The sequence below is a fragment of the Macaca nemestrina genome, chromosome 8, assembly GCF_043159975.1.
Source record: "Macaca nemestrina isolate mMacNem1 chromosome 8, mMacNem.hap1, whole genome shotgun sequence".
NCBI classification, from domain to species: domain Eukaryota; kingdom Metazoa; phylum Chordata; class Mammalia; order Primates; family Cercopithecidae; genus Macaca; species Macaca nemestrina.
Window position 1 is genome coordinate 2,993,733 of NC_092132.1, and position 27,762 is coordinate 3,021,494.

General features: G+C 62.3%; 1 protein-coding gene across 21 annotated transcripts in view; it reads left to right on the forward strand.

The window, feature by feature from the left end:
• LOC105488409 (t-SNARE domain containing 1) overlaps window positions 1-27,502 on the forward strand; it is a 136,010-nt gene extending 108,508 nt beyond the window's left edge. For 11 of the 21 annotated variants that reach the window (XM_011752413.3, XM_024794917.2, XM_071067706.1 and 8 more), the window contains 4 exons: window positions 14,633-14,705; window positions 17,284-17,748; window positions 22,910-22,992; window positions 26,758-27,502. In XM_011752413.3, the coding sequence (XP_011750715.2) occupies window positions 14,633-14,705; window positions 17,284-17,748; window positions 22,910-22,992; window positions 26,758-27,336 (1,200 nt within the window). In that variant the 3' untranslated portion in view covers window positions 27,337-27,502. Of the gene's footprint in view, window positions 1-14,632; window positions 14,706-17,283; window positions 17,749-18,356; window positions 24,690-26,757 lie in introns of those variants that run through there. The other 10 variants (XM_011752416.2, XM_011752418.2, XM_011752422.2 and 7 more) reach the window with 8 other exon arrangements.
• Window positions 27,503-27,762: the final 260 nt, after the last annotated feature.

Genomic DNA, 27,762 nt, shown 5'->3' on the forward strand with positions numbered 1-27,762 from the left:
CACAGTGCTGGGGCTCAGTCCCCTTCTCCCTTTGCCCCTTACTTCTGTGGCCCCCCCACCTCCCTGCCTCTGCTGTGGCAACCCCCTACTTTGGCCTGATGGAGGAGCGCCCATTTCTCAAGACCTGTGTTCGGGGCCCCCGCCACCTCTGTGAGTGTCCTCCCCTTCACCCTTTCCTGTTCTCGGGCTCCCCAGAGAGGAAGGCGCCAGCTCTGGGCCTGTGGCTGCTTTGGGGGCTTCTCTCGGGCTGAACGAGCCCTTTGCTCCTGCTGAGATGCTCCAGAGAACCGCCTGAAGCACAGAGATGGTTTCCATCCCTCTCTGCTGGTGCAGCGAGGCCCACTGTTCCCAGAGAAGCAGAGAAACGGGCGCTCAGGAGCTCTTCCAGAAGCACTACCCCGAAGGCTTCACATCCAGAGAGGCAGATGGACCTGCTTCCCCTTTGCACTGGAATCAGATCCTCCTGGGAAGGTCCAGTCTCAGCCCTCCCTGTGGGGCATAGAGTGGTGTGAGGAGAGAGGAGGCACTGCTTGTTGATTAAGTCCAAGGAGTGGAGGCCGTTCACAGAAGCTCATTCTGCCAGAGAGCCCAAACCCCCACATAGGGCTGCGGGCGTGAGGAGGCCATTAGAGGGCAGCATCCCGAGAGAGGCGTGGCTCCTGCACAGTGGAACTGGCCCACCTCCAGCCTCCTGGCGCTCGCTCCGCAGCATCTATGGAACGGGTCTCGGGGTTCCTGTGTGGCGCCTTTACCCAAGGGGCTGGCTTCTCCTTGTCCTGGCCTGGGAGTCCTGCTCCCAGGGCCTGGTGAGGGCTCGTGCCGGTGCAGCCACCCCAGGATGGGGTTCAGAGGAGTGGAGGCTGGGGCTGGCTGCCCCTCCTGTGATCCTCTGTGTGAGGGCCTGTCCATCCAGCAGTCCTGTCCCCAGGTTCCCTCTGGCGCTCTGTGTGGTGAGTGTGGGCCGAGCAGCGGCCTTTCCTGGGGCAAGGGCGCCCCACGTGGAGGCCACTGCAGTCGTCCAGCTCAGAGATGGAGAGGCCTGGGTCAGGGCGGGAGAAAAGCTGGTGCTCTGGGCTGAACTGAATTCACTCAAGAGCCTGGGCTTGTGTCTAGACCAGAAGACCCAGGTGGCCCGGGCTTTGCCTGTGGGCCTCGGGGCCCCTCACAGCTCAGCACTGTGTGGAGGGCGGGTAGCAGGGGGGACTAGGAGCGGTGCGGAGTGGGAAGGCCCCATGGCCAGCCTGGCCCTCCCAGCCTCAGTTTTTTTGTCTGCAGCATGGGGGTGACACAGCAGATGTGGATCCTTGTGCCAGCAAACAGCAGGCGCAGGACAGAGGGTGACGGGGTGGGAGTCGTTCTTGGAAGGCATCCGCACATCTCACTGCATCACTCCCCCCCTTTGGTCTCTGAAAACGGGAAAAACAAAACGCAAATTGTCATTAGCCTTTAGGAAGCCCTCCCCCGGGTCTGCAGCAGGTCCCGGTGACAGGAGCTCCAGCGTGATGCGTGAGAGGCTGTGACGCAGCGGAGGTCCCACGTGCCAGGCCCTGCAGGCCCGATTGCTTTGGGGCCATCTTTGCAGCCTGCACAGGGCTCGGGGGGTGGGCGGCAGAGTTTTGTGGAACCGTGTTACGCACCTCGGCTGGCTGCAGCCCTTTCCTGTGGAAGCTGGCACCCTCGTCCGCTCAACTCTCCTGCCACATTCACTGGGGGCTTTGGGATTTGCAAGATATTATAGGTTCAGAAGTCCCCTAGGGCAGACTTGGGGTCTGAGAGAGAGCCCTCTTCGCGGCCAGCCCTCAATGACTAGGTGGCTAGTGGGGTTGTGAACATGTGGGGCAGCTGAGGCCCAGGGAGGGGAAGCAGTGTCACAGCGGTGGGCCAGTGTTGCGCCATTCCTGGTGCCCACCCTCCGCCTTGCTCCTGGTTTCCTTGAGTGTCCGCGGCTCCCGTCAGGCAGGGTACGGATCGGGGTCGTGTTGGGGGCTCCTGTCCACTGGGACAGATGGCCCCGCCCAGCATCCGTTTCCTTTGTCCTCCTCCCAGCATCGTCCTTGGGACAAAACAAAGGGCCAGGCTGGGGATATGCTGTCCAGGCTTTAGGCCCGTGTCCACTCACTGGCTGGGTGACCTTGAACTCCTATTGGCCTTGGTCGTTTCGTCTGTGAAGTGGGCAGGTGGAAGGACGCTCTCTGTCCTCAGGGACTTGCCAGCTGGGACAGCCCGTGTGGCCGTAGGCAGAGTGTAGCCAGCTGGGATGGCGTAGGCAGAGTGTAGCAGGCCCTGTGGGGCATCTGCAGGCCCTGTGGAGGTGACAGCCCGTCAGAGGACCCGCGGGGTGCTGTGTGGCTGGCTTGAGAGGCCCAACAGTGACTGGGCAGGAGACAGTGGAGAGTGGGCCAGCCTCAGTTCTGGGCAGAGACCTTGGCACTGTGGCCCCCCCAGGCCTGGTGCCATCGGATTCTGAGTTAGGGTGTCCTGCCCCATCCTGGGGAGCCTGTCGGGACCGCCGGGACCCACCCTGAGGACCCCTGCTGGCTTCCATGTGCCCCTGAGCACCCTGCCCCAATCTGAGCATTGCCGCTTCCATGGCGTGCCCTCCTCAGGGAGACCCTCCGCACTGCCCTCGACTGCCCCAGCTCCCTGTCCGCCTCCCATGGGGAGTCTCTGGCTGGTCCCTGCCCTGACAGACGGTGAGCGGCCCTTGCCTGCCTGGGGTCAGCCCCATACCCAGAGCCTGGAGTAGTGGGCTCCACAGCAACTTGCCGGTACTTGTGGAACCAACGTGTCAAACTGGTCAGTGCCTGCAACGACAGTGACTGCCCTTCCCCCATAGTGACCACCTCCCTCCTCCATGACAGTGACCATGTCCCTCCCCCGTGACAGTGACCACCTCCCTCCCCTATGACAGTGACCACATCCCTCCCCCATGACAGTGACCATCCGTCCCCCATGAGTCACCACCCCTCCCCCATGACAGTGACCACCCCCTCCCCCACGACAATGACCACCTCCCTCCCCCATGACAATGACCACCTCCCTCCCCCATGACCACCCCCTACCCCATGACAGTGACCACCCCTCCCCCACGACAGTCACCACCCTCCCCCACGACAATGACCACCCCTCCCCCACGACAGTGACCACCCCTCCCCCACGACAGTCACCACCCCTCCCCCATGACAATGACCACCTCCCTCCCCCATGACCACCCCCTACCCCATGACAGTGACCACCCCTCCCCCACGACAGTGACCACCCCTCCCCCACGACAGTCACCACCCCTCCCCCACGACAGTCACCACCCCTCCCCCACGACAGTCACCACCCCTCCCCCATGACAGCCACCACCCCTCCTCCATGCGTCACCACTCCTCCCCTACGACAGTGACCACCCCCTCCCCCATGACAATGACCACCTCCCTCCCCCATGACAATGACCACCTCCCTCCCCCATGACCACCCCCTACCCCATGACAGTGACCACCCCTCCCCCACGACAGTGACCACCCCTCCCCCACGACAGTCACCACCCCTCCCCCATGACAGTCACCACCCCTCCTCCATGCATCACCACTCCTCCCCTACGACAGTGACCACCCCCTCCCCGATGACCACCCCCTTCTCCCATGAGAGTCATCACCCCCTCCCCAACAATGACCATCCCCCTCCCCCATGACTCACCTCCCGCCCCATGACAGTCACCACCCCCTCCCCCACAATGACCACCCCTCCCCCATGGCAGTCACCACCTCTCTCCCATGAGTGACCTCCCCCCTCCCACGACAGTGGCCGGACCTTCCCTGATGATAGCATGCCAGCCCCCAGTGCTAGGCCTGTCCTGAGCCCTCACTGCTGGCCTCCAGGATGGACTCAGGTCCCACAGGTAGCATCTCAGCCCTGCACACAGGGTGTCCTGCAGAGCCATGCTGCAGGGCTGTGTGGTGAGTTCAGGGGGTTGGAGGTGCAGGGAGAGGCTAGGCCAGCCCCGGAACATTCCCAGCCCGAGTCTGGGCGATGGATGGCCCAGCCAGAAGCACACCAGGCCATGCTTCTCTTTGCTGGTTTATGTTGGGCATCTTCCTTTTTCTCTCCTGTGTGAGAATGGAGTTGATAAATACAGTGAAGTTCATCTGAGAGCAGAAGTGGAGCCACCCAGGGGCCGGTGGAGGCTGAGGGTTGCCAGTGAGGGGGGCCTGTCCCCTGTGTGTTCCATGGCCTGTTCAATGGCCGCAGTGCAGCTGTCCTTGGCCTCCATGGGGCCCTGGCCCTCTGCATGGTGCCGGGAGTCTCCGCCAGACAGGCCCTGCTCCAACTGCATACACGGAGTGTTAGAGGGGCAGAGCGGCCACCCGAGAGTGAGCAGGACCTGGGGCCGGCTCAGTGCACAAGCTCCCTACAGGGAGGACGCTATGCCCACTTCCCAGTGGGGGAGGCCACATGGCTGGAACCCAGGCAGTCTGACTCTGACCCAAGTGCCATCTGTCTCTGGAGGGTGCAGGGCCTGGCAGCCCTGGCATTTGAACCTTTCACCTGGGGCTGCCCACCATCTCCCAGCTGAGGGTCGTAGTGAGGAGGGGTCGTGCCAGTCACATGTGGGAGCTGAGTCTGCATATGGGTTGCTCGGATGGGAGAAGGCTCAAGGGGTCCCAGAGCATTGCCTGTCTCCACTGTGTACTCCCTTCCCTGGGGCTCCCCTCCCTGCCTGAGCTGAGGAAGCCCGGCTCTGGCCTTCCAGCCTTGGGCAGCCCTGGTGCTGGTCCCAGCCTGGAGCCCCAAAGCCTCCCAGGACTCTGGGTGTCGGGCATCCACGTGCCGCGGAGGTGCTGGCGGCTGGCAGCCTCCTGGCCAGCGACCCTGTCTGGATGGGGGAGAAGATGGAGAGGCCATTCCCATCTCATCACCGGGAGTGTGAGCTTTAATTGTGTCTGAGCAGCAGTGCGAGCCCAGGCGTGGGCGAGGAGGTGTCTGGGCATCCAATTAGGTCGTGTCCAGGAGCCATTGCCTGTTCCCACAGCAGCAGCTCCTCCGTAGGGCTGTCTGCTGGCCCTCAGCTGTCTGCCTGTCCAGCCAGGCCCTCTGAGCGCCCGCAGCTGTGCCCACCCTGTATGGACCCTGCTGACCAGCCCCACCTCCTCTTGGCCTTGGCCGGGAGAGAGCGGGCTTCCAGGACAGCTGCCTCCACCCTCTGCACTGAGCTGCGGGACTCCCAGAGGAGGCAGGGTGCCCACGTCCACACAGCAAGACTGCCAGCTGCCGCTAGGAGCCCAGGCCAGAACCATGCCCGGTGCCTCCCAGGTCACTCTCTGAGCCCTGGGTTTCCGACTCCTGCCAAATGGTTGGGAATGAGAAGGCCCTTGAGGTAGTGGCTGCAAGGTGCTTTGCAAACCAGGAGTCCATGTGACCCTGTGAGTGAGGGCATGAAGGACCAAGGGCAGCCGTCAGCGTGGTATTTGGGCCCTTGCTGTTGCCCCAGGTGTTAGCGAGGTGGTTGATTCTTCCTTGTCCCTGCAAACTCGGGCCCTTCGATTCTCCCAGGGGCCCTGGGCACCCTGTTGGCCTTCGCTGTTTCTCACCTCCAGTGCCCTTCCTCACACTGCCCTCCACCTTCCTTCTGGCCACTCTGCATCCTCTGAGGTCCCCAGGGGGTCCTGGCCCTCTGCAGACCCTGAAACAGTTCGCTCTTTCCTCCTCGCCCCAGCCTCCCTTATTCCCTCTCCTCATTGCGCCCTGGGTGGGCTGCCCCTGCCACTACCCCTGTCCCTGCCCCTCCAGGTGGGGCCTAGGTCTTTTTTATTTGGCCAAGATGGAGAATAGGGTGGCCACAGTGGCCAGGGGAAGCTGAGTGCTAAGGCTAATCCAGTGTGGCCCCTGCTCTCCTACCCCCACTGCAGCCCCACTTCCTGCTTGCTGCCCCCACTGCAGCCCCACTTCCTGCTTGCTGCCCCCACTGCAGCCCCACTTCCTGCTTGCTGAGGACCCCGTGGGGCTGAAATGCATCCCTGCAGTGTGTGGGCAGATGCTCCAGGGCAGAGCCAACAGGTGGCGTCTGAACACCAATAGCACCCAGTTAGCAGGAGATGACCCTCGATCCGAGGTGGCCAGAGCTGTGTGACTGGCAGACTGGTGGCAGGGATGACAGCCAGGTCTCCAGGAAGCTTCCTTGTCCCCTGGGGAGGGGAGCCGGCAGGCCTGAGGCGTCTTCTAGCCAAGGAGAAATACAAGGTGGTCCAGGATCCCAGGCTCAGGCACAGCCATACCACTGGGCCACATGACCCTGGGCGGGTCTCTCCTGGAGCCTCAGTTTACCTATCTGTAAAATGGACACAATGACACCAGCCTTTGCTGGCCTCAGGGTGAAAGTGCCACGGTGGAGTGGAACTGCCTGGTGAGAACTCAGGCCTGGGAAGAATCTGGGCCGGGAGGTGTGGCCGTGGCTGTCCATGTGCCTCACACCCACCCTCCTGCCATGCTGGGGATCTTCACCTGCCCCTCCCTCCTTCAAGCGTCCCAGCCCTCTCCCTCGGGAATGCAGCCGAGCTCTGGGGTGAGCAGGTGAACCCTGGGCTTTGCTGTTGGCTCAGCAGCTCACTGTCCACTGAGGGGTTAGCCTCACACTGCTGCCAGCCGGGGTATTGGTGCCACTGAGAACAGCAGCAGATGCTGCTGATGGCCTGCAGTGCGGCTGCTCGAGGGAGGGGGTCTGCATTTTCTTGGGGACTTCTGAGGACGGAAAGCACTCAAGCCTAGGAAGTGCTGGAGTCCTGGGATTTCTTCATGTGGGGTCCTGGGGCTTTCTGGGGCAGGAAAGACGAGCCGTGGCCCCCCACATGCTGTGTGCTGAGCGTGGGGGAGGTGGAGCTTGCACCCCGTGAAGAGCCCGACCGACAGGGCTGTGTTTCTGTGGTGGTGTGGGGCTGTGGATCCACCATGGCGGGGCACCCGGTGAAATGTGTTCTGCCCGCGTTGGTCTGGGATAGGGCTGGGAACTGGCTCTTTGGGGGCTCTGAAGGGCCCTCGGTGGGTCTGGTGCAGCCGGGAGTAGGGCTCCATGCTCAATGTGCTTTGGGGCTTAGGTGGCATCCTGGGGGCCTGGAACAGTCTTCCCGTGGTTTGTTTCACGTCTGCTCTCTTTCCCTGTCCTCACCCCATTGATGACCTTGACCTTGCTTCTCATTCCACGGAGAAACAAGCCCTTAGAAGAGCACGTCGACAGCCTCCTGGGGCCTGGCTGCCTCCTCTCCAGGGCGGTGGGTGAGCTGCTTGCTCCACAGCTAGCCTGTGGCTCCCACCCTGGCTGTGCCCTCCCCCTGCCGCCGCCTCCACACGCCCATCTTGGGCCCTCACGTCTCCCTCTTCCGATTCTGACACAGACCATCAGCAAGCACGTTGCAGTCATGCCCATCTTCAAAAGCTCCCATGATAAAGGGGGCCACAACTGCCCGCCCGCCACTGGTTCTCACACTCCTCCATTCCTCTCCGCCCCTCGCGTCACTTCCACGGGGAAGCTGGGGGTTCTGTGGGTCAGAACTTCCAGCGGGGCAGAGCTGAGACGCTTTCCCTGTCCACTAGCCTGGAGAGCTGAGGGTGGAGTCTCTCGGGAAGGCTCATGTGCCCGTCTCATGTTGGTGTTCTGGCTATTGGCTGGGACGTGGGCTGGGCTCTGGGCCGGAGCTCCACGCTTGGCCTTTTCCATGGCCTGGTTTCCTCCCGGCATGGAGGCTGGGCCCTGGAGGATGCTGCCAGGACCCCGGCAGAGCCAGAAGGAAGCCGAGCCTCAGAAACCCTCTAGTGTCCCTTCTATCATGTTCTGCTTGAAGGGGGTGAGGGGGGCGGGAGGGGGGGACGTGCATTGCTGTGACCGTCCGCAGGAGAGGCAGCTGACCCTGGACTCCCAACGGACTGTCCTTTCCCTCTCTCCTCACCGCACGTCTCACAGTTCCCTGGGCAGGCCCAGCCACCCCTGCTCCTCGTCCTGTTGCCCAAGACCCGGAGAACCCGACACCCAACGCCTGAGCCACTGGCTCCCTTTCGCTTGCAGGCCCTGACTCCAGGGGCGCCCTCTAACCTCCGCTGCTCCTGCGCTCGCCCCACACACTGTGGGGTTCTCTTGTTAGGATTCATCTCGCCACTCGAACGGAAGCCCGTGGAGGCAGCGGCGTTCCTGTTCTGGTCACGTCTGTGTTTGCGGCAGCTCACCGGCCCCACGCTGCCTGGCACCCAGTGGCTGCTGAATGAACAAATGGGTGGGTGGCGGTGCTGGGTGGGGTGGGTGGAGGAGGGCTGGGTTGGGGGCTGGGTGAGTGTGTTTCTTTCCTGGGACTCCGTGGAGGCTCCGTGTTTAACGACAGGGTCCTGCTGCCATTATTTATATACGTCTCAGCCCACACCAGAGCTCTGTGAGAGTGAACACTCCTACGTTCTGATTCTGTCAGAGATGATGGTGGCTTGGAGCAGGCCCATCGCTTGCCCAGGGTCACGCAGCTCACACGCCACGGAGCTGGGATTCGAGCCCAGGTGCCCAACTCCAGCACGAGGCTGTCCTCACCGCGATGCTCAAGAGCCGACTCTTGCTTGGCCTTTCTGAGATGAGGATGGTGGGATTTGTCTCCGAGGCCACCCGCTGGTCCAGAGCCAGGCATGGAAAGAGCCAGCACCCCAGGAGCCAGTGACTTAATCCCCAGTTGAGGACACCAGTCCTGAGCAGTGGGCGGCGGGCAGTGATTTGTCTCCCTGGACTGGAGAGGTCGGAGGGAACAGGCGCGTGCCCTTCAGTCCACTGCCAGCGTACAGCAGGCTCACCGGGGCATTGGTCCAGAGCTGGCGTCTGCTTCCCACCAGCTCTGCCTACCTGCCCCTCCGTGTCTGCACTGGGCTCCCCTCGCCAAGCCCATCTCACCTGCTGGAGCTCCTGAGCGGGCATCACCTGACCCAGGTACAGAGCTCAGAATACGCCAGCTGCTCTGTTGCCATGGCTACCTGGCAGGCCTAGGAGGGCGGAGGATGGGATGCGGAGATGGCCCAGGCGGGGCTCCAAGGCTCCAGGCAGAGCCCAGCAGACCTGCCCTGCGGTTGGCATTGCACAGCCTGAAGGTGACTGACTTAGCTGATCTCTAGCTGTAAATGAGAGAGTGGACAAATAGATGCGTACGGTTTGGTGACTCCATTAACTGGAATAGTCGTCTTTGTAGGTGGATGGTTGCCAAGATCCTGATTATAAGAAGAGATGCTGTGATAGAGAAAAATGCAGTGATGTTTTGACTTCTCGTTCTGGAAAGTGAAGGGAACACACAGGCATATACACACCAAGGTTTTATGATGTCTCGTGCAAGGGACTTTTTCCACTGTGCCAGTGAAAGAAGAGAAAGAAAATTCCATGAGAGCTTTTAATGAGTTCTAGTTTTAGAAGCAGTCTGAAAAATAATTGCATGATTTAACCATCTACTAAGTTCTGGGTCTCTCCCCCGCTCTCCCGCTCTCTGGCTGCCGTGCCAGGGCATAGCTTGCCTGTCCCCAGAGAACAGCACCAGGACTGCCGCTGCCCTGGAGGGCTGCATCCCGGGCAGCCCCAGCCCCTCGTGCCGGCCCCACCCTCCTCAGGCCTGGCCTTGGCCTCTCCGTCACCCCAGGACTGAGGACTGGGCTTCCGCCTAGAACTTGGCTCCCACCTAGGCCCATGGGGGAGCCCAGATCTCTGGCAAGTCTCCCAGGTGTGCCTGGGGGTGGAGCTGCGCCTGCCCCAAGCTTCCTTCTCAGCAGCTGGGGCCTGCCCAGGGCCCACAGTGCCTGAGGGGTCCCACCCATGCTAGCTGCCTGCCAGAGAGGCCCTCCTCTGGCTCTTACGGTGGGCCCTCTCTGGGCCCATCCTTGGGATCTGCCTGCACTGTCGGCGACAGGCCCAGCTGCAGGTCCCAGCCCCACTGTGCCTACCTGGCTGTCTCACAGCCACGGGGTGTGTTCAGCTCTTTATTCCTCTGTTCGTTCTGAGACCAGCACTGGGCCAGGACGAAGGAGAATCCCCAGTAAGTCCCGGCTGCTCTGGTGATGGTGACGGAGGAAGAGACACAAAGGCAGGCAGTGCCTCAGGCTTCCTGCTCCCTTCAGGAAGCTCCTATGCAGAGAGCTTGGGGCTGCCTGGTGGAAGTGCTGGAAGTGGCCCATCCCTTCACATCCGGGGCCTGTAGGGCAGGCCTCAGGGCCAGGATGCACCCTGCCCCATCCTGAGACAGCACAGTGTGTGTGCGTAGCCCACAGCCCATGTGGCTGATGTGGCAGGACCTGGGTTTCTGGGGCTGCCTGGGCCCTGAGCAGCTCTCTCGGGTTCTGTGAGATCCCGGCCCGGTTGCCAGGAGGGATAGCGGAGCTGTGGTCTCCAGCCTCAGGCTGGGGAGCAGGGAAGGGCCCCAGGCTCGCTACCCGACTTCAGCATCCTTTCCCTTCTATACAGTGAAGGACTGGGTCCGGCTGGCCCTTCCCAGGGCCTGTGGGCAGTGGTTCTCCGTGGTGAGCCATTTTCCAGAAACAAGGGTCAGGGGTTTCTTAACTGTGGCTGCGTGCCTGGAGCCCGAGCTTATGTTCAGGCTTTGCTTCCCGCTTTGTTCGAGGTGAACGACGTTCACTCATCATTGAGCGCCTCGGCACGAGGTGCCTCCGAGTGGGCTGGGCCGGCTGGCAGCTCACCCGTCTGCTGGGAAGTGGGACCAGGTCGATGTGTGAGTGCCAGGCGTCTTAAAGAGAGGGGCACGTAAAATGAGAACGAGCAGACTTCACACAAATGCTGCGTTTGCTCCTAAGAGGTCAGGGAGTGGGAACCTTTCGGCATGCGGCCCTGAGGCCCTGCCAGCCCTGCCGGCCTGGCCGAGCCTCTTAAAGCTGGGCTGCATGAGCCCGTGGTGCCAGCAGCCATGGTCCCTCTCACAGGAGGCACAGCCACCGCACTGAAGGCTTGGAGTCTGTGTGTCCCGCGAGCTGGCTGTGGTGCAGATTAACATTCTGTGTCTTAGCTCATCCCAATGGGCAGTTATCACTGTTCCTGCTGCTTCTCTTCTGAGTCCAGCAACGAGTGGGCGGGAGCCCCGGCAGCAGCCCCAGCCCAGAGAACACGCCCCCCACCGTCTCCTCTGTCTGTGCGCCTGACATGTTTCTGGTAAGGTTGGTGGGGATCGCAGGTGGCCCTGCCAGTGCCGGCTCCTGTCAGCCACCCTCAGCCCCAGCACTGACTACAAAACGCTTCTGCCCAGGAGGACCTGGGGCCCTGGAGGAGCAAAAGCCCCCTGTGAAGCCAGGCAGCGGCAGTGAGTGTCGGCAACGGGACAGAAAATCACTTCGGCCACTGCGTCTCTGGGCGCCGCCCCCAAAATCTAGAACGCAGGCCATCTGTGCCCTGTGGGTGCCACAGCGTCTCTGCCTATCTTGGGAACACCATGTCCCAGCCCATGCTTTCGGGGTTATGGAAGTTGACTCTGATGTCATCAGGGAACGCCCAGTGCAGTGGCCATGTACGCACAGAGGCGTGCCTGGAACGATGAGGCGGAGCCTCAGGGACTCACAGCTGCCTGTCTTCCACCCTGCCCCAGCTGGGTGTCCCAGGCCCCTGAAAGGCACTGGACTCGGCCTTGCTCAGCCACACCCCTGCCTGGTATCTCTTACCAAAGCTGCCTCCCCACAGGCCAGGGCAGGGGCTTGGAGCCGTGCTTCCCCGCAGGGACACAGCATCGTGCCAGTGCGGCCCTTCTCTGCTCCTGCTGGTGGGAAGCTGAATCATTGGTGCACACATTTGAGGCCCATCCCATGCTGGTGGCTGCAGCATGGGAGGTCCTCAAGGGAAGCCCACCGTCCCTGAGATCTGGCCGGGGTCCTGGGTTCCACGTCCGGGAGGGCGGCCCACCGTCCCTGAGATCTGGCCGGGGTCCTGGGTTCCACGTCCGGGAGGGCGGCCCACCGTCCCTGAGATCTGGCCGGGGTCCTGGGTTCCACGTCCGGGAGGGCGGCCCACCGTCCCTGAGATCTGGCTGGGGTCCTGGGTTCCACGTCTGGGAGGGCGGCCCACCGTCCCTGAGATCTGGCCGGGGTCCTGGGTTCCACGTCCTGGAGGGCGGCCCACCGTGCCTGAGATCTGGCCGGGGTCCTGGGTTCCACGTCCTGGAGGGCGGCCTTGGTTGCCGCCCCGTGTTGGTGGTGGTAGTGACTTGGGTTGGAGGCTGTCTCAATGTGGGTTGGATGCGGATTCTAGCATTTTCCAGCTGCGTGTCATTGGGCAGTCACTAACCCTCTCAGTGACTCAGTTTCCGTCTTCCCTGTCAAATGGGGCAATAACAAGTGAGTCACACGCCGTGTGGGGAGATGCTTCTGCCTGTGAAGCCCTTGGGAAGACCCCTGCAAGTCCCTAAGGCCATGAGGCACCAAGACCAGACTCAGGGTGCACCAGGCCTGGGTATGCTCAGTGGCCAGGGTCGAAGTTGGTGGTGGTGGAGTCATGCCTGGCTTCTGACGGGGTCAGGTCTGTAACTGGGAAGCTTGTGGAGATGGGGACCCGCCTGGCTGAGCCATGCTTCATGACCTTGCTGTCCCCGTCGTAGGACAGAGCCTAGGCTTGGTCTCCAGAGCCGGTGGCCTCACTGCAGCAGAAGGTGGTGGTGATGAGAACGGAAACCGGCTCGGGCCAACCCACGCCCATCCTTCCATTTGCTGTCGCCCCCATTGCCGCCGCAGATGCACACCGAAGCCATGACCCCTGGGCCACCTTCTCGCTACCTTCGCAGCCACTGCTCAGTCCCTGCAGAGTGATCGCCTGCCTCTGTAGCACATTTAAGCCCCATAATTGAATTGCGGTTGATACCATGTGTCAGTTTAAGGTCATGCTAATGGTTTCATTTCCCAGAATACTCCTAAAGAGAAAATGAATTCCCTTGTAACATTTTGCAGTGGGGTGAAATGACCCTCATGGAAATCATTCCCAGCTCTGGAATGAGCTGCTGACTGGATGGGTGTGCCAGGGCAGGGGTCACAGCAGGCCTGAAGGAGCTTCCCCGGGACTTGGCTGGAATCCAGCCATGTGCCAGGCACTGTGTGAGGAGGGTTGGTTTTGTTCAGGTGTTAAGTGAGCAAACCTGGCTTCAGGTGACCAGGCTTGCCCAGGGCCCTGCATCAGGCCAACTAAGGAGCCATCCTAGGTGCAGCGTGGCAGTTAGGGAAGGAGTGGGCATCTGGTCAGTGAGCAGGGGTCTGAGTCCCAACTCTTCCCCTTTCTGAGAGGCCCTGGAGGCCATGGGACCACTTGAGCCCCCACTCCCTGCTCTGTTAGATGGATGCTAGGATGCCCCTGGGTAGGTGCCAGGTGTGAAGGGATGGTATGTGCCCTGCCTGAAGCACAACCCCAGTGTGTGCTCTGAGAGTGGCGTGACCACATCCCTTAGGATCATCAGGGCCACTTTACTGGGCAAAAGGAGTTAGGCTGAAGGTAGACAGTATGGAAGATGGAAGAGGCCAGCACAGTATGCCGGGATGGAGGGATACCCCAGAGTCCTCCTGGCCCATGTTTCTGTTCCTTACTGTGTTCACTAGTTTCGTGGAGCCACTCAGTCCTTGGATAGCAGTGGAGCAACCATCCACCTAGCAGCTCATTGACCTACTCACCCACCCACCCACCTGTCCATCGTCCGTCCACATATTGTGCATTCACTCTTCCATCCATTCGCCCACTCATCTATCCACCCATCATCCATCTATCCCTCATCCATCCATCCATCATCTACCCACCCACCCGCCTATCCACCCATCTACCCACCCATGCACCCATCCAGCCATCCATCCACCCACCCACCCATCCATCCATCTACCCATCCATCCATCCACCCATCCACCCATCCATCCATACACACACACACCCACCCACCCACCCACCCATCTGTCCAACCACCTATCCACCTACCTACCCATCCATCCACCCACCGACCCATCCATCTACCCACCCATCTATTCATCCACCCACCCATCCACCATTCCATTTGTCCACCCTCCTATGCACCCATCTGTCTGTCATCCTTCCATCTACCTATCCACCCATTTGTCCACTTCTCTGAACCTGTTCGTCCATCTATCCCACTTCTTTAGGATTTGCTGAGCAGTGCCTGTGTGCTGGCCCATGCTCAGTGCTGCTACACAGAGAGGGAAAGGCAGACCTTCTGTCCAGGAGCCCTCAGGCAAGTGGGGATGGCGTATCTGCCCTAGACATTCTCTGCTCTCCTGCGGTCAGGCCTTTATGGTGCCGGGATGCCATCCTTTGCTAGACTGCACATCCTGGAGACAGGCCCTGAGACCCAGGGAAGCAGCTCACAGCCCCTGGGACACCTGGAGAGCTTGGGGTTTGGCCTCAAGAGTCAGGAGATGGAGCACTCAGATCCCTGCCTTGTCTCTGGCTTTTGGGGTGACCCTGGGCTTGCCCCTGCCCTTTCTGGGCCCAGTCATGCCTTCTCTCACAGGAATTGGACAGACCAGCTGGTCCCCGGCTGTTCTCTGGTTCTTTGTTCTGCAGGTGCCGCCCGGGTCTGCCCCAGGCTCCATGGGAACTTTCAGGTGTCCTTGGTGTCTGCCCCACAGCCCTGCTCCTGACGTGGCTGTCTTGTTTCCACAGAGCAACTTGCTGGATGTGAATCAGATCATCAAGGACTTGGCCTCCATGGTGTCAGAGCAAGGAGAAGCTGTCGGTGGGTACCCGCCCCAGCCTCGGGCCACCTGCTGTCCCGAGGGCCTGCCTGCCAGCCCCCAGTCCTCACCCCTTCCTCACCCCTTCACCTAAGGGTGGGTGGAGCAGCCTCTAAGAGGAGCCAGGCCCAGGTTGGAGTCCAGGTCTGAGCTTCTGCTCCCTCCCCACCCACCCTGTCTCCTCCAGCCCCTCAGGAAGGCTAAGGGCATGGGGAGGCCCACACAGGGTGGCCCACCCACTCTGCTCATTGACAGACACTGGCCCCTACTCTGCTGATTGACAGACACTGGCCCTGCTCTGCTCATTGACAGACATTGGTCTCGCCTCTGCTGATTGACAGACACTGGCCCTGCTCTGCTCATTGACAGACACTGACCCCGCCTCTGCTCATTGGCAGACACTGGTCTCCACTCATTGACAGACACTAGCCTTCACCCTGCTCATCGACAGACACTGGCTCCATACTCTGCTTATTGACAGACACTGCACCCCCACCGCCCGGCTCATTGACAGACACTGGTCCCTGCTCCCCTCACTGACAGACACTGGCCCCACCTCTGCTCATTGACACTGTCCCCGCCTCTGCTCGTTGACAGACACTAGCCCTGGTTCTGCTCATTGACAGACGCTAGTCCCACCTTTGCTTGTTAACAGACATTGGCTCCGCCTCTGCTCGTTGACAGACACTGGTCCCGCCTCTGCTTATTGACAGACAGTGGCCTCCCCTCTTCTCATTGACAGACACTGGCCGATCTCTGCTCATTGACAGACACTGGCCCCTGCTCCACTCATTGACAGACACTGGCCCCATCTCTGCTCACTGACAGACACTGGCCCCCACCCCGCTCATTGACAGACACTGGCCCCTGCTTTGCTTATTGACAGACACTGTCCCCACCTCTTCTCATTGACAGACACTGACCCCACCTCTTCTCATTGACAGACACTGACCCCGCCTCTTCTCATTGACAGACACTGGTCCCGCCTCTGCTCATTGACAGACACTGGTCCCTGCTCCGCTCATTCATAGACACTAGCTCTCACCTTGCTCATTGACAGACACTGGCCCCATCGTGATCATTGACAGACACTGGCCCCTGCTCCGCTCATTGACAGATACTGGCCTCCACGCCTTCGTCCTGGGCCTCTGCCCAGAGACTCCCCACAGTGAGGCTGTTCTGGGGTGGGTAGGGTTGTGAGATTGCAGAGATGTGGAGGCCAGAGCTCTGGTTCTGCTGTGGATGTGCCCGTGCTGGGAAGGGTGTGGGGAGAGCGGCGTGGGAACGTGCAGGCCCGGCCAGGGCACGGTGTCCTGAACTCCCTGCATCTACGAGAAGATGGGATGCACCACAAGCCAGGACACCTCCCGGCCAGAACCGTGGGCCCTCAGCCCTGCGTTCTCTGGAAAAGGAAGTGAAGCAGCAGGGCCTCCCGGGTGCCCAGGGTCAGGCCCTACCTTAGCGCCGGGCTCTATGTGGGGCATGAAGTGGGAGGCCCACAGCCTTGTCCCTTGTCTCTGAGTCCCCGGAGAAGCCCCACCCGTTTGCCGCTGGAGGCTGCCAGCCGAGGACCTGACAGGCAAGAGGTCGGGATGAAGGGGCTGAGCATGGAGCCAGGGAGGCTGGAGGCTCCATTCAGGAACCCTCACCCAGGGCGAGGGAAGGGCTTTCCCAGACAGAAGGGACAGAGGTCACAGTGCCCAGTGGGCTACCCCTGGTGCCCACAGGCCTTTGGTTAAAGCATTTGGCTGCCCACCAGGACTCTTGGGCTCCGCCCCACCCACCTACTCTCCCTCTGTGCCCTGGCCAAGCTGTGGGCTCACCTTGGGGCCTGTGCCGAGACCAGCCTCCCGGTCCCTCCTGCTCTGACAACTGGCAGTGTGTCCGGAGACCCTCATGCAGCTGGTGTCCTCTTCCCGGGTGCTGTGCTGTGTCCCCAGGAGAAGAGGGACTGAGGCTCAAGCACCCTGCTGCTCCCTGGGGCGGGGCTGGGCCAGGCTCGCCCCTCCATCCCCTTGGAGCCCGGGCTACCAGCTGCTCCGTGGCCCCATATGGCGCCTGCTGGGCTGCCCTATCAGTCCCTTACTGCTTCCTCTCCCCAGGACCCTCCTGTCTCCCTGCCCTCCTGCCTTCTCCCCACTGTCAGCTTCCCGAGGTGGCTGTAGCCGCTTCTGCCCCTGGCCAGCTGTCGCAGGCTGGGATATGCTGAGCGTGTGGAGTGCTTTGTCCACTCCAGGTGCCCACCCAGTCCCAGTGACGGGTTCATTGAGGGGGCACTCATGCCAGCAGTTCAGGGAAGGGAGCAGTCGTGGGGAGAGGGACAAACCAGGGCTGACCCACCACACGTGGTCAGGGCCCCAGGGAGGCCAGAGGGCACCTGCCGGGTGGACAGGCGGGAGGCCCAGAGAGTGGCTGAGACACAAGGGGCCCAGTACAATGGATGCAGGCTGCCTATGCTGGGTGCCGACGCGAGGCCTGGCCGTTGTGCACAGATGCAAGGCCTGTGATGACCTGTGACCCCGAACCTGGCTGCTCTCCCCAAGGTCTCTGCCCCCTGCTCAGCCTCTGGTGCCTTTCCAGGGTCCAGCAGCAGCAAAGCTATGTGCCGGCAGAGCTGCAGCCCCGAGCCGGCCACGGTGGCCCTGCTGCCAGGTGCCGGGCCGGGCTCCACGCCCCTGCGGCCAGGCCCCCACTCCCGCACCAAGACACGCAAGCCCAACTTCAGCCCCCAAGAGACGGAGGTGCTGGTGCAGAGGGTGAGGCGCCACTACCCGCTGCTGTTTGGGGCACTGCGGGGCACGCCTGCCCGAAAGCACCGCGTGTGGAGCCGCATCCTGCAGGCAGTGAACGCGCTGGGCTACTGCCGCCGCGACCTGGGTGACCTCAAGCACAAGTGGCGGGACCTGCGAGGCGCTGTGCGCAAGAAGCTGGCGGAGGGGGGCCCCGCCCCCGGCCTCATCCTCACGCCGGTGGAGCACATGGTGGCGGAGACATTTTCTGCCCACGGTCCCCAGGGCGAGGGCCAAGCCACGGAGCCCCTGCCAAGTAAGTGGGCCCTCCCTACAGCCCGCCTCCCCGGGACCACCCTGCCCTGGGGCAAGCAGGGCCGGCAAGTGGGTTGTGAGCTCTCTGCACCAGCTCCCAAGAGGGAGACCCTCTGAGGGAGACCCAGAGGCCCATGGAGATGGCCCACCACCCTCCTGGCCTCTCTTCTTTTAGGTGGGGAAACCAAGGGCTGGGGCCGGGGGCTTCTGCCTGTCTCTGGAGTGGAAGGGCTGCGGCTCACGCCTGGGGTCCCAGCTCAGGGTCCTCCCGGCATTGCCAAGCATGTGCCGCCAAGGGGCTCAACCATAGGCGCCACCTCGAGCCACGCCCACCGGGTGTCCAGATGGGACGCTGGGGCCTAGTTCCACATCACTGTTGAGTGAGGAGCACTACCATGGGGAGGGGTCACAAGGTGGCCGCTGGGACCAGTGCCTGGTGGGGACAGAGGCGAGGGCAGAGCTCCCCGATGAGCAGCAGCAGCGGGTGCAGCCCTGGGTGCCCTGGTGCCCTCCAAGGCCCCCATCTTGGCCTCTGCCATTCCTGCCTGATGTCCTGTGGCCAGGAGGCCTGTTTGGCCCTGGGTCCCAGCCTGGCCTTCTTCTCCACAGGCGGCCCTCCCCTCCCGAATGCAGTCCAGCAGTGGGCACAGCTGTCCTTAGGCAGCCAGGTCTTCCAAACCAGTGGGTCCCAGTAGGGAGAAGGCCCCACTTTCCCGTGCAGGGCAGCAGGGCCCGGCTGGCCCCAGGGTCTGAAGACAGGGGTGTCTGGGAAGAAGGGCTTCCCTCCACTCTCCCCCAGCCCCGGAGCCCCAGAGTATGGCTGCCATGAGAAGGCAAGGTCAGTCAGCAGGCCGGAGGATCGTTTGCCCATATGCACCTCCAGCCGATTGGCCCTTGCCACAACCCCCAGGGAGCAGGAGGTGACCTGTCCATTCATTGGTCACTGTTGAGGAGTTTGGGCAGAGCCAGGGAGGAGCCTGGGCCCCAGCTTGACTCTCCCCCACCCTCTCCCCCATGCTGTGCCTCGCTCTGGCCTGCAGTGGCCTCCCCCTCCTTCTGCAGGCCCTTACCTCTGGGCCCACGTGGAAGCCCCACGTGCGGTGCTATCCAGTGACTCTCAGCCTCTCAGGACACGCTGTGCCCCCTTCTGAGCCCACGGGCCCACTCCAGGGACCACCGGAAGCCAGGCATTTCTGTCTGGCTGGGCCTTGTCTGCAGCCCCCAGCTGCCCCTGGCTCTGAGGGTGACGCTGGCTCCGAGGGTGATGCTGGCTCTGTGCCTCCTCCTGCCGCCTCCGTGCCTCCTCCCGCCGCACCTCCTCTCCTCCTCAAGACACCGCGCCAGGAGTTCCTTCGCCGTCCTCCGCATATGGTGGCCCAGCCTTCAAAGCAGAGCCGCGCTGGACTCTCCCCTTCCTGGGAGCTGCTGGAAGGACTTGGGGGACGAAGCCCTGGAAGCAGGACCAGCTCCTTCTTGAGGGCCACAGAGTAGACAGAAGGACTCAGCCTCACTGGACAGGCAGGGGCTGGCCTCAGACGCCCCCACGGGCAGCCATGGTAGAACTTGGAGTTCTGGTGCATCTCAGCTGCTCCTGCTCACAGCGGGGCCTGAGGCTGGGACACCCATGGGCAGAGTGGGCCGGGCTGGTTGGGAGATGCATGTAGACCCAGGGTGCCACCAACCCTGTGGCCGGCCTTGGACAAGGGGCCTGGGCTGTGGGCCTTGTGATGGGGCTTGGGGGATGGGCCTGGTCAGTGGGCCTCGGGGTGGGGCTGGAGGAGGACCTGGGTCCTCCTCTCAGGCCTGTGCAGGCCAGGGGTGGCTGCATCCACCCCCAGGGAGGCCACATTGTCTCCTGCAGGGCAGGTTCTTGCAGCCCAGGATTCTATGGGCAGAGGCAGACCTGGTTTGGGGGTGCTTCACAGCAAGGGTGGACATGTGGTATGGGACTGAGAAGGAAGGGCCTAGCAGGGGTAGCACTGGTGTGGCCCGGGTGCTTAGTTCTTTTCTGCAAGTCCCCAGCCCTGGAGGCTGCAGGAACTCAGGTTTGCTCACCCTGTGGTTCCCTGCCCTAGACTGAGGCCCAGCCTCAACTTCTGTGACCCCTGATGGATCAGCCACTCCAGGTCCGCTGGACGCTGGGCTCACCTCCATCAGAGGAGTCTTTGGTGCCTGTGGGCTGCTCTGAGTGACCTGCCCTGCTGCTGACAGCAACTGACATGTGTTGAATTCCTGAGCGGGAGAGTGCTTGGGACAGGGCTGGACTTCCCCTTGTGGGCGCCGAGGCAGGGAGAGGGAAGTGGCTGCCAAGCCTGATGGCAGGATAGGGGCATCCCAGCTGCAGGCCCAGGTGTCCTGAGCTGGCCATGCTTTCTGCTCTGCAGCAGCACTGCCCGGGGCTTGGGCAGGGCCAGGCCTGCAGGGCTGATCACGGCTGTGGGGCTGGGGGCAGCAATTTGACACAGTGCATGGGGGTCTTCCACAGGGGTCCCTGTGCCCTGAGGCCGCTGGGCAGGCAGTTTCCTTTGAGGTGTGTGTCCTGCTCTGCGAGCGTCTGGGAAGGGCGGCACCAAAGGCTGCTCTCTTTGGCCCCTGGAGGCCTGGTCTAGTGCTTGGGTATCCCTTGGACTTTTGGATCTCGGGGATCTGCAAGGGGCCCCCGTGGAGCACCCCCTGTGTTGGGAGGGGCAGGTGCCCAGGGCCTGTGGCTCTGCAGGGCTGACCCCACAGACCGGGAGTCTCCCAAGACCTGGCAAAGCCACCGGGCCCAGGGCTGATGGCCGATGAAGTATTGGAGTGTCGCTCAGTACCACAGGGCCCACGCACCGAACCTGTCCTCACCCCACAAGCAACACAGGGCTGCACAGCGCCAGGAGCACAGGAGCAGCCTCCCTCCCCTTGTCATCTCTGCACACCACCCTGGGGCGGGACATGGCGTGCCCACCTGGCAGCCTGGGCGCTAAGGGAGATGTTTGCTGGCTGCGGAGCTGGGCAGTGGTTGTGTGATGTGTCTTGAATGTGGGCAGTGCCACGCTGGCTAAGAATGCTCCCTGGACCGCCCTGGGTCTGTGGCCCGCACATGCAGCCCTGGAGCAGCAGGACGTCAGCCGCGTTCTGAGGGTGGGTCTCCAGGTCACATACTACGATCAGAGTCCCCAGGGCCAGGGCTTGGTGTAGAGCAGGATTGGGCACCGACTGAGTCCAAGGGTGGGATCCAGGGCTTGGCTGAGGCTGCCTGTGGTCACGGGGCAGAGAAAGTGTCCAGCCAGGGCACGTGGCCTGTCCAGCACCAGCTGTGTTAGCCCAGACCACCATGGCCTTCCTGTCTCTGCTGGCAAATGCTCTCCAGTGTCCACATTCACCTCTCAGCGACAGAAGCGAGGCCAGGCTGTTGCCCCTGCAGGTGTAAAGTGGATCCTTTGCATGTGAGCAGGGCATTGCCCGGGCCCAGGCTAGCACCTCCTCCCTGGCAGGCTGGTCCCTCCTGGGTGGCAGTTGTAGGGGGATCTGTCCCACCTTTGGCCCCATCTTCCTTCCCTCTCCTCCTCCATTGGCCGAGAGGGTCGTGACCCTAATGTGGCAGGACATAGAGAGCCGATTTCATTTGGGGGCTGTTTGCATGTGAGCAAAGGGGTGCTCTGCTCCAGGAGTGGCTGAGGGCGTCACCCATACCCACCCTCTCCGGGCTTTGGCTCCTGTGCAGGAGCCTGGCTCTCCCCTCCCTGGCTGGGGCAGGAGCCCCCAGATGCGGCGATCAGGGCATGTCTGTGAGTGCCTGCGGCTCCACTAGGGCCCTGGGCTGGGGGAGAGGGTGGGGTGGAGCTGGTGACCAAGGGATCAATGATCCCTGTGAGGCCTGGGTGGGGGCTTCTGAAGGCAGGGCTCGTGGCTTCTACCTCCTGCCCGGGGGGCTTGCAGAGATGGAGCCACAGTTCCGTGATGAAAGTAGGGATGGTGGGCAGTGGCCTTGTCTTTCTGAGGACCCTCCTCCCTCAGAACCAGTTCTGCCAGGCCGGAGGCGATGCTGTGCCTGGCAGCAGTCCCTGTGGTTGTAACGGCTCCTCTATCCCAGGCCTTAAGACTCCTAAGGCTCAGTCAGCTCAGGCCCGTGCCCAGGTGGGCATTGCAGGTGCACAGTTTCTTTAGGTGTCCTGCCTCCCAGGCTCTTCTCCAGCTGCCTCATTGGAGGCAGGCCTTGCAGGGAACCTCCCTCCGGGAAGAAGGCTTGCCCGTGCTTGTGTTTGCATCTGGCTCTGTTGCAGACCCGGGCTGCACCCGCAGTCCTGGTGCCCAGGTGGCACGTGTCCTTCCCTTGGGTGGAAGAGAATGCAGAGCACCAGGGGCTGCCCAGGTTGAGCACCTGTGTTCAGGCCCTGCTCCTGCGGGGGGCGATGCCTTCGCCGCTCACTGCTGCGAGCCCACAGCCAGCCCTGCATTCCTTGTGGGACAAGGACGGCTTAGGTGCGTGTAGCACCTGGTACTGCCATTTTGCTGCTGGCGGGGTGGTGTGGAATCTTCCGGATCCCTGGGGCTGCCCCGGTCCTGGTCTGGTGTCTCCTGTGGGCCCTGCTAATGTGGCTGCCCCGGGCGGCACTGCTGCAGCCCTAGCTCGGCTTTGCGCCGGCTCCTGTGAGCCCCGCACAGTGGCACAACTTTCTGATCAGCTCCCTGAGCTGAGTCAAGGGCCAGTGTGTGTGGCCAACCAGAGCCCTGTGCTTGCAGACCCAGTCTCCATCAGCCCAGTCACAGCTCCACAGACATTAAGGCAGGGGCTCTGCCCCTTCAGAGAGGGCTGTGGCCACAGTGGAGGGGCCTGCCCAGTCAGGGTCATGACAGAGCAGGACTTGACCCCAGCCCTGACCTCCCCTTGCCACTCCCACCCTTTCCGGGGTGGGCTCTTCCTGCCCCACCCGGTGTGGGCACTGAGGAGTCCCCTTCCCTGGGCCACCTCCAGGTTTCCGTTCTAATGTCATTGCTACTCACTGCCCACACCACGCAGAGCCCTCAGGGCATGTCTGGCAGCCCAGCACCCATCCCTGCAGACTCCGCTCCTCTGGAGGCCCTGGGCTCAGGCTCCCCTGGGCTCGCCTTTCTGGGGTGCCCTCAGGGCAGGGGCGGCTGGGCCTCCATCTGTAATTGCCTTCTGTTGTCTTGATTTGCAGATAGTATTGAAGCCAGCCTTGAGGCTGCGTCCTCGCATGCGGAGGCAGCCCGCCAGCTCCTGGCTGGAGCCAGCCGGCACCAAGTAAGTCCGTGTGAGGGCCACAGTGCCCGGCCGGCCCGGCCTCCGTCCCCTGTCCTCCAACCCTCCCTCTGTCTGTCTGGAGGGGCCCAGGCCCTGCCCTGTGCCTGGGAGAGGCCTGCCCACAGGCCTCCTCTGAACCAGTCCCCTACCCGTGCCCTGGGGGCTCTGGGAGTGGCGGGGTTGCGGCAGTAGTGGTCTGCGTGGTGCTCACAGCAGTCGGCACCGTCTCCTCTCTTGTGTGCCCCACGCCGCCCTCTCCCGTGAATCCTGGGTGCAGCCGGGGGGAGGGCCTTTGGGGCCTTCCCGCTCCACCTCCCATGCTGATGCTGGCATGCGGCTCAGTGTCCATCCTGGGGCCGGGGACTGCGGAGGGGACTTTGTGGTTGGGGCATGTCAGTGGCTCAGAGAGAACAAGAAAGCTCAGGCCTTTATTTTCTTGAAGTGGGACTTGGAGCTGCCTTGAGGACCAGCCACTCACTGGGCCTTGTTGCTGACTTGTGGTCACCACAGGAGGACCTGAGAGATCAGGCTGGCTGGCGACTGTGGCCCAGCTGAGATGGAGGCCCAGCCACTGTCTTCCCCTCACCGTCTCTGTCCCCATTGTGGCCTGGTGCTCCCCACTGGCCCTGACAGGCAGAGATGACCAGAACCTGTTCCTCAAGGAGTCCCAGGGGCCAGGCAGGCTGGACATTAAGTCCAGCAAGGTGAGGGTGGCATGGGCCACCGTGGGAGCGCAGAAGGCCCTGGGCCAGCTGGGGCCAGGAGAGCACATACTCTTGACGGCGAAGCAGGGGCAGTACTGGCAGACGGGATGGTGGAGTGTGTGAGGCCGGGGTCCGGGAGAGTCTGACGAGCCCAGGACATCACAGGCAGGTGTGATGAGAGAGGAGCCACATCCCCAGGACGCTGAGATATCACGGCTGTGCCCGCAGAGGGTCCTCAGTTGCCTCGGGGTGCAAGAGGGAAAGAGGTCCTGACTGGAACCACGCAAGGGCCTGACTGGGTGGAGAATGAGGGGAAAGGCTAGGGCCGCCTTGAGCTTCCCTAACGGGGCCCAGTCCGGGCACCACTGCCAGGGGAGTGTGTGGTAACGGCGAGGCTGGGCCTACTTCGGGCCTCCCTGTTTCTGTCGGGGGCCATCAGACTCAGGTCGGGGTCACTAAGGGTTGGCCCCTGGTGACAGCTGGTGAACGCCAGGCCGGGAGACAAGACCTGGAGAAGCTGTGCCAAGGTCATCTGCAGGATGGTGTCAGAGGCAGGGCTGGGGCTGGGTCTCCTGGCGCCAGCTCTGGGCTGTTTGACCTTGGCCCTTGGCCCGCCACCTCTAGCCGTTGAGGGCAGCTAGGCCCAGGGGCCTCCAGGAGGCAGAAGGTGGAGGCTCTGGTGATGGGCTAGGCGGACTCGCCAGAAACTCAGGGCCACACCACGCAGAGGGCCTCGTTTCAAGAGGAAAGCAGCCAGCCAGCAAGATGACCCCTCCTGAGCACCCTGGGACCACCTGGTCAGAAGCAGCGCTGATGCCTGGGACGGCAGGAGGACGATGGGACAGTGAGGAAGAGGAGGAGGAGAAGGAGGAGGAGGAAAGGAGGGCGGTGGCAACTGGACCAGCCACCTGTGCCGTGGACGCCCTGCTGCATTCCCAGTGAGCCTGTGGGCTTGGTCCTGGCAGAGCAGGCACCCTCCACACTGCAGAGGAGGTGGGCAGGGCACAGGCCCAGGAGGCGGCCATGAAGTCACCCCTGTGTAGACTGTCCTGCTCCTGCCCCCAGGGGGACTCACCAGGGAGTGTCAGGGAGGGACGAGGTGTCTGTGAAGTCGCCTCTGCATAGAGTGTCCTGCTCCCACCTGCAAGGGGCCCTCCCCACGGTTTGTCAGGGAGGGACGTTTGTTCACCCATTCTCCACACCCAGGGAGCTGGGAGGGTCAGAGACCCCAAACCGAGAGACTGTGAAGCCAGGCCTTTCGTTTGCAGACTGCGAATTTGAGGCCTGCAGAAGGGACGGTGTTTTCTAGGGTCGCACAGCTACTGAGACCAAGCCGAGCTGGCCTTGGAGCCCACATCTGCTGTGTCTCACGTTCAGGCCTCTCCATGTTGCCCTAGGGAAGCTTGACCCTCTTGTCTTCCTGGGGACATTCACTTCGGTGGATGGGTACCTGATGGACAAGGGCATGGCCAGACGGATGATTGGAAGAATGGATGCGTGTGTGGATGGATGGAAGGAGGAAGGTATAGATGGGCGGGTGGATGGAAGGAGGAAGTTGTAGATGGGTGGATGAATGGAAGGAGGAAGGTGTAGATGGGCAGGTGGATGGAAGGAGGAAGGTGTAGATGGGCGGGTGGATGGAAGGAGGAAGGTGTAGACAGGTGGGTGGATGGAAGGAGGAAGGTGTAGATGGGCGGGTAGATGGAAGGAGGGGAAGGTATAGATGGGCGGGTGGATGGAAGGAGGAAGTTGTAGATGGGTGGATGAATGGAAGGAGGAAGGTGTAGATGGGCAGGTGGATGGAAGGAGGAAGGTGTAGACAGGCGGGTGGATGGAAGAAGGAAGGTGTAGACGGGTGGGTGGATGGAAGGAGGAAGGTGTAGATGGGAGGGTGGATAAGTGGATGGAAGGAGGAAGGTGTACATGGGCAGGTGACTGGGTGGAAGGAGGAAGGTGTAGACGGGCGAGTGGCTGGGTGGATGGAAGGAGGAAGGTGTAGATGGGTGGGTGGCTGGGTGGAAGGAGGAAGGTGTAGATGGGCAGGTGGATGGGTAGATGGAGGAAGATGTAGATGGGCGGGTGGATAGGTGGATGGAAGGAGGAAGGTGTAGATGGGAGGGTGGATAGGTGGATGGAAGGAGGAAGGTGTAGATGGGTGGGTGAATGGATGGAAAGAGGAAGGTGTAGACGGGCGAGTGGCTGGGTGGATGGAAGGAGGAAGGTGTAGATGGGTGGGTGGCTGGGTGGAAGGAGGAAGGTGTAGATGGGCAGGTGGATGGGTAGATGGAGGAAGGTGTAGATGGGAGGGTGGATAGGTGGATGGAAGGAGGAAGGTGTAGATGGGTGGGTGAATGGATGGAAAGAGGAAGGTGTAGACAGGCGAGTGGCTGGGTGGATGGAAGGAGGAAGGTGTAGATGGGCGGGTGACTAGGTGGAAGGAGGAAGGTGTAGACGGGCAGGTGGATGGGTAGATGGAAGGAGGAAGGTGTAGATGGGAGAGTGGATAGGTGGAAGGAGGAAGATACAGATGGGCAGGTGGCTGGGTGGATGGACAGACAGCATGGATAAATGGGTGAGTAGACGGATGGATGGATGAATAGAAGGAAGAGGAGGTTGGAGGGGGATGGCTGGACAGTGATGAACAGACAGGTGGACAGATAGATGAGTGGACAAGGCAGGCCCGTCCATGTGGAGGAATAGACACTGGGTAGCAGGATGGCGGGTAGACCAGAGGGCAGGCGGACGAGCGGATGGAGCACAAGGGAGTCAGTGGGAGGATGCATACAAGTGGTGCTGTGGTGGGTGGGCACGTCGGCTTTGCACTTGGACAGGCTGTGGCTTCAGTCCCAGCACTACTAGAGTAAATGTGCCCACGTCTCTGGGTCTGTTTCCTCATCTCTCAAACAACGGGTGCAACTCCCACTGCAGATGGAGCATCGTGAGACCCAAACAGCTCCGAGTGCAGAGGCCTCACATGGGCACTGTCCCTGCGCCGTGCTCACCCCCCAGATCACTGGGTTTTGGACATGCAGGCTGACATTTCCCTGTCTCCCTCTGTTAGCCGATGAGGAGGACGAGACCCCCAGCTGCTTGTGGCTGCCCCTGCGGACCCTGGAAGGGCCCAGCCCACCTGAACCTGACCCCCTGGACTTACGAGGAGTCTTCCATGCACCCACCTCCTCACCCTCCCCACCTGCTTCCCCAGCCTCCACCCCACCAGCAACCACACTCATGGGGTCCTTCCAGCCTTCCCCGCCCTCTTCAGCGCCAGCACCTCCCTTGCCCTCCAGGAGGACCCCAGTGGCAGCATCTGAAACGTCCGTGTTTGAGCAGCGACTACTGGACTCCCACCGGCGGCAGGGTGCCCTGCTCTCCTCCTGGGCCCAGCAGCAGAGCACACTCATGGCCCAGCAGAACCTGCTGCTGCAGCAGCTGGCTGAGCAGAGCCAGCGTCTGGCCGATGGTGTGGAGGCCCTCAACCGGACCCTCGAGAGGCTGGTGGAAGCACGCCCCGCCAGGGAAGCCTCACCCTTACTCCGGGACGCTGGTCCTGCCGGTGGAGTGGCCCAGGGGCCTGCTGGAGGCTCCCAGGACAGCCCCCAGGGTGCCCACTCGGGGCTCGAGGTCTTCTCAGGGATGATCTTGAAGGTGGAGGAGGAGATATAGGGCTAGTCGGGGGTGCTAGCAGAGCCAGAGGGCAGGAGCAGGGCCTCCGGTCTTTCCCCTGCTGAGTCCAGGCAGGGGAGAGGTGCAGTGACTGGGTCTCCAGGGCGCCGGGACAGCTCGAGTCCAGGAGACCGGAAGGATGAGAGGACGTGGGCTGTGTACCTGTGGTGCTGCGTCCTTGCCATTGCCTGTGGAGTGTGGTGACCTGCAGGGAAAGTCTGCAGAGAGCCGACCTGTGGGGCCCAGTGGACCAGGTCTACTCAGGGATGATGCTATTGGAGGCTCCAACCCCGTGTGGCAGTGGCTGTGAAGTCTGCAGCCAGCGCCCCAGCAGGCAGCTGGAGGCAGGGGAGGTGGGGAAGATGCACTTCGGGGCCCCCTGCTCACCGGAGCTCTGGAA